The following is a 5,000-nucleotide window of genomic DNA, read 5'->3' as shown; positions in this document are numbered from 1 at the left end:
AACAAATAACTATGATCACAACAGATACCTAATGGTATGCTAGAATAAACTACTATAGCACTAACATCCCTGTTCCTTTGACCTTATATCTGTGGTAAATATTCAGCCAACTTTGGTCATGAAAGGAAGTTGATTGGCCAATTAGTAAAACAATGAATAACACTGGGTAATTTGTTACAGCATAAAGGTTGTCATATTCCCTATTTTGGCACTGGAGTGAGAGTGGTTGAAAATTCACATTTCATTGAATGCAAGGCTTCATCAATATCAGATGCTACTGATATGTTTAGATCATAATGTCTTAGACACTGATGGATTGATTGGTAATCTGAGAAGGTTGAAGGTTCAGCATTTGTTGCATAACAGGTTGTAGTGAACTGCATGTTTAGGAGAAAACAACTGGCCACTCCTCAATATGAAAGGTCAAGCAGGCAGTGAATCAGCCAGGATACTAGTGCCTTATAGCATATTAACTGCATTCCATTGTTATGAAAAAAACAAAAAACAAAAAACAAAAAACACATACACACACACACACACACACACATATATATATATATATATATATATATATATATATATATATATATATATATATATATATATATATATATATATATATAAGCATTTACATACAAGAAATGACAAACAAAAAGCTTTCCATGAAAAAAAAAAAATCTCCCTCTAGCAGAATATATAAACTGGAAAATAGTATCTCAGTGCAATAAATTATCTTCCCATAAACTATCAGTAACTTCATTGCCAACTTCTCAGAATTGCTATTATCCTTTGTGCAAAAGACATCAAAGTCATTAATCTGATAAATGGTCTTTATCATTTGGTAGAGAAGATATCTTCAGCAAGCTGGGTTATAAAATATTTCCAACTCTGTTTGATCAATTTCCAATTTAGATTGAAAAGTTCAATTCTAACACGGTCTCGCATATCTAACCAAACATACAAATACGATCCCCACCCCACCCCACCACCCTAACCCTAGACATGCCCCCCCCCCCACACACACACATACGGCCCATCCCAGCACACGAACAAACAAAAGGGGGAGGGTGACTTTCAAGATGTCAGATTGCTGTTATACTACTGCCAAGCCGGGAGCAACTGTGGGCGCATCGTGCAATAAGGTGGGTCCTAACACATAGTCGCGGCTTTGTGCGAGCGTTGCGTCACGTGTAGTGGCATTGCCGGGACCCGCCGTCATGGCGCTTACCATCCCAGCCTCGACCTCCCTTCCCGCTTGGCCCGTGTGCGTGGCCCGCCGGTCCCTCGCCGTCTGCAACATCCACTCACTAAACCCAGCTGTCATACTCCCGGAGTTTTAGCTAATTGTTTAATACAAGAGCGTGGCATGTTATTCCCTCGTGATCCCGGAAAAAATGACTGACCCAGAGAAATTACAAGATTATCCAGCCAATTCATCGACAAACAACCAGCCAGTCCGATAAAAGATTCCCAGTGATTGTCCTCTACCGACACAATTGCGGCCCGAACATGCCTGCTTCCGTTATCGCTTGTATTTGCATTCATATCGTAGAGCTATATGGAAGAAAATGGGGAGGAGAGGGGGACGGGTGTACTTAGCGGGAAAATGCATGCGGTCACACGTATCCCGGCGTTAAGTGCTTTATGGTATAATTTTTGACTACTGTCAACCAAATTGAATTTACCTCCTAACCCAGCCTATGTTACCTCCTCCCCTTCCCCCATCACTCCTGGCACCCATTACGTTAATGTGGTGTATTAAGCTGCGTAAAACGGCGACAAAGTGGCGCTCTCTCCCTTCTCCACAACAATGACTCCCTATCCCTTGCTGCCCGCCTAAGGAATTCACGATGAATAGAGGGGGGGGGGGGGCACTAGCTCGAGTGTGACAGGTCAGCACAGGAAAGGCCTCGCAGGGCGGGCCGGGGCCAGGTGAGCGGCGATGACACAGCGGAGCGCTTGGTTGAGCACCGATGGACAGGCACATCGCAACACAGGCAGGAAGTGGAACCCACCGCCCTCCTATCACACGCACTTCCTATAGCCATATATACGCTGGCGATGTACACATGAGGGACGCTCCACACATTTCTGTTACATAGCCATCATATTGGAATCTATCAAAGAGCTTCAAGACAGGACAAGCGTAACCGCGGGAAACGTCGAGAAAAGTATGAAAGATCATTTCACGGAATAAGTTCTTTATCTACGTCAGGATAACTTTAATAAGATTTAATATCGAAGCGTTGAACTCACAGCTTTCTCGACTCCTCCTATGCTTTAGTGTTTGCTTTCATCTTTCAGCGATGTATGGAAAAAGGGGAACGAGAAAGTGCAACCGATATAAATGCGAGTGTACTTACCCTGCTGTTGAGCAGCCTGTGCAGCCAAATACTGCTGCTGGGCGAGCAACTGTATCGGTTGGTGGTTGGGCCCTCCCTGCTGCTGCTGAGCGTTCCGGAACAGTTGCTGCAATAGAGAAAATGCGACTTAGTCAGTTGTTCAAATCAACAAGGATTACTCTGATAATATATAAATTAAGCGACGAAAAATAAGTTCATCACCATATTTACCTTTTTCAGCTTAGCTCCGTCATAATCTATGAGAGACTTTGTAATGTCCAAGTGGAAGCTGTACCTTTTTTCCTTCAGCTTCATGATGGTTTGAGGCAAGGCGCGAGTCTCTCTATACTTTATTCATACACTTGCTCGCTGCCTGTGTCACCATGTTTTTAACACTTAAAATGTTTCACTAACACAATCACTTTCTATTTTACACTTCGCCTTTGCATCACTGATAAGCTACAATGTAACATCTCGAGCTGACTTTTCGATCTCTAGCTTAACTGACACATGCTGGAGGGTCAGTGACGCATGTCCCGCTTTTCAAACCAGGACAACTAGCAAAAACAACTGCCTTTTGAAAGGGGGGAAACAAACATCATTAATCACACAGTTCTGGGATATACACCCAAAAAAATTATGTCAAGGCCGAGTTATTTGTTATGTTCAAAATAAAACCAGGTTGGAAGAGGGAAGCCCGGCGGTGGAGGGCGGTGAGGTGGTGCGGAACACTTAGGGAGGGAGGCTGGGAGGGAGGGAAAGACAGATAGATTGAGGGATGGAGGGAGGAAGGGAGAGCAGGGAAACACCAGTGAGCTGCGTTGTCCAGGCTGCTCACGTCCACGCCAACCCTCCTCCCGTGAGACCGCTCATCCGCCGCTCACGTTCTGACACCCACCGCACCAACTCACCTTCCCCTCTGCCATTCCCTCCCTCTACCGCGCCACCCTGGTACTTAAACTGCACACTTGGGCCCTCCCCTCACATTCCTTCCACGCTGCATCACTTTTGAAACACTCAACTGCACACACATACACACTATCTCACTCACACACACTATTTGCCACCGCCATACAAAGCGGCAAAACAAAGCCTCGGTGAATAAAATGGCATTTCCCAGCCCGGTTAAAAAAGAACTAATACAATAGATAAGAACTTGCAGCACGTCAGAAATCCGAGGCAGAAGCAAAATAAATGGTTTCAAAGGATAAGTAAATGCGGTGCTTTGAGAGAGGTGTGGGGGCTGGTGAGAGAGTGGCGGAAGAGGGAAGGTGATGGGGAGAAGGAGGCTGATCTAGTTTCCCCCCACCTTCCTTCTTTCTCCCCAGAGAAGGTGAGGAGAGAGCAAGGAGGAACGAGATATAAGTCGCCCCAGCATCAGGAGGGAGAAGGGAGGCGAGGCGGCGCACGGGAGGGAGGTCAAGCGGCCAGCTATATATTATATATATATATATATATATATATATATATATATATATATATATATATATATATATATATATATATATATATATATATATATATATATATATATATATATATATATATATATATATATATATATATATATATATATATATATATATATATATATATATATATATATATATATATATATATATATATATATATATATATATATATATATATATATATATATATATATATATATATATATATATATATATATATATATATATATATATATATATATATATATATATATATATATATATATATATATATATATATATATATATATATATATATATATATATATATATATATATATATATATATATATATATATATATATATATATATATATATATATATATATATATATATATATATATATATATATATATATATATATATATATATATATATATATATATATATATATATATATATATATATATATATATATATATATATATATATATATATATATATATATATATATATATATATATATATATATATATATATATATATATATATATATATATATATATATATATATATATATATATATATATATATATATATATATATATATATATATATATATATATATATATATATATATATATATATATATATATATATATATATATATATATATATATATATATATATATATATATATATATATATATATATATATATATATATATATATATATATACATATATATATATATATATATATATATATATATATATATATATATATATATATATATATATATATATATATATATATATATATATATATATATATATATATATATACATACATTATATATATATATATATATATATATATATATATATATATATATATATATATATATATATATATATATATATATATATATATATATATATATATATATATATATATATATATATATATATATATATATATATATATATATATATATATATATATATATATATATATATATATATATATATGTATATATATATATATATATATATATATATATATATATATATATATATATATATATATATATATATATATATATATATATATATATATATATATATATATATATATATATATATATATATATATATATATATATATATATATATATATATATATACATACATTATATATATATAT

General features: G+C 34.4%; 1 protein-coding gene across 35 annotated transcripts in view; it reads right to left on the bottom strand.

The window, feature by feature from the left end:
- The window catches only part of pum (pumilio), a 253,835-nt gene that overhangs the window by 12,761 nt on the left and 236,074 nt on the right, over positions 1-5,000 (bottom strand). For all 35 annotated transcript variants that reach the window (XM_086541209.1, XM_086541253.1, XM_086541275.1 and 32 more), the window contains one exon: positions 2,364-2,469. In XM_086541209.1, coding sequence (XP_086397335.1) covers positions 2,364-2,469 — 106 coding nt within the window. The remainder of the gene's footprint in view (positions 1-2,363; positions 2,470-5,000) is intronic.

This window comes from Penaeus japonicus, unplaced genomic scaffold (assembly GCF_977035675.1).
Source record: "Penaeus japonicus unplaced genomic scaffold, GWHDUDI00000001_assembly GWHDUDI00000001, whole genome shotgun sequence".
NCBI lineage: Eukaryota > Metazoa > Arthropoda > Malacostraca > Decapoda > Penaeidae > Penaeus > Penaeus japonicus.
This window is presented reverse-complemented; position numbering and strand designations above follow the sequence as displayed.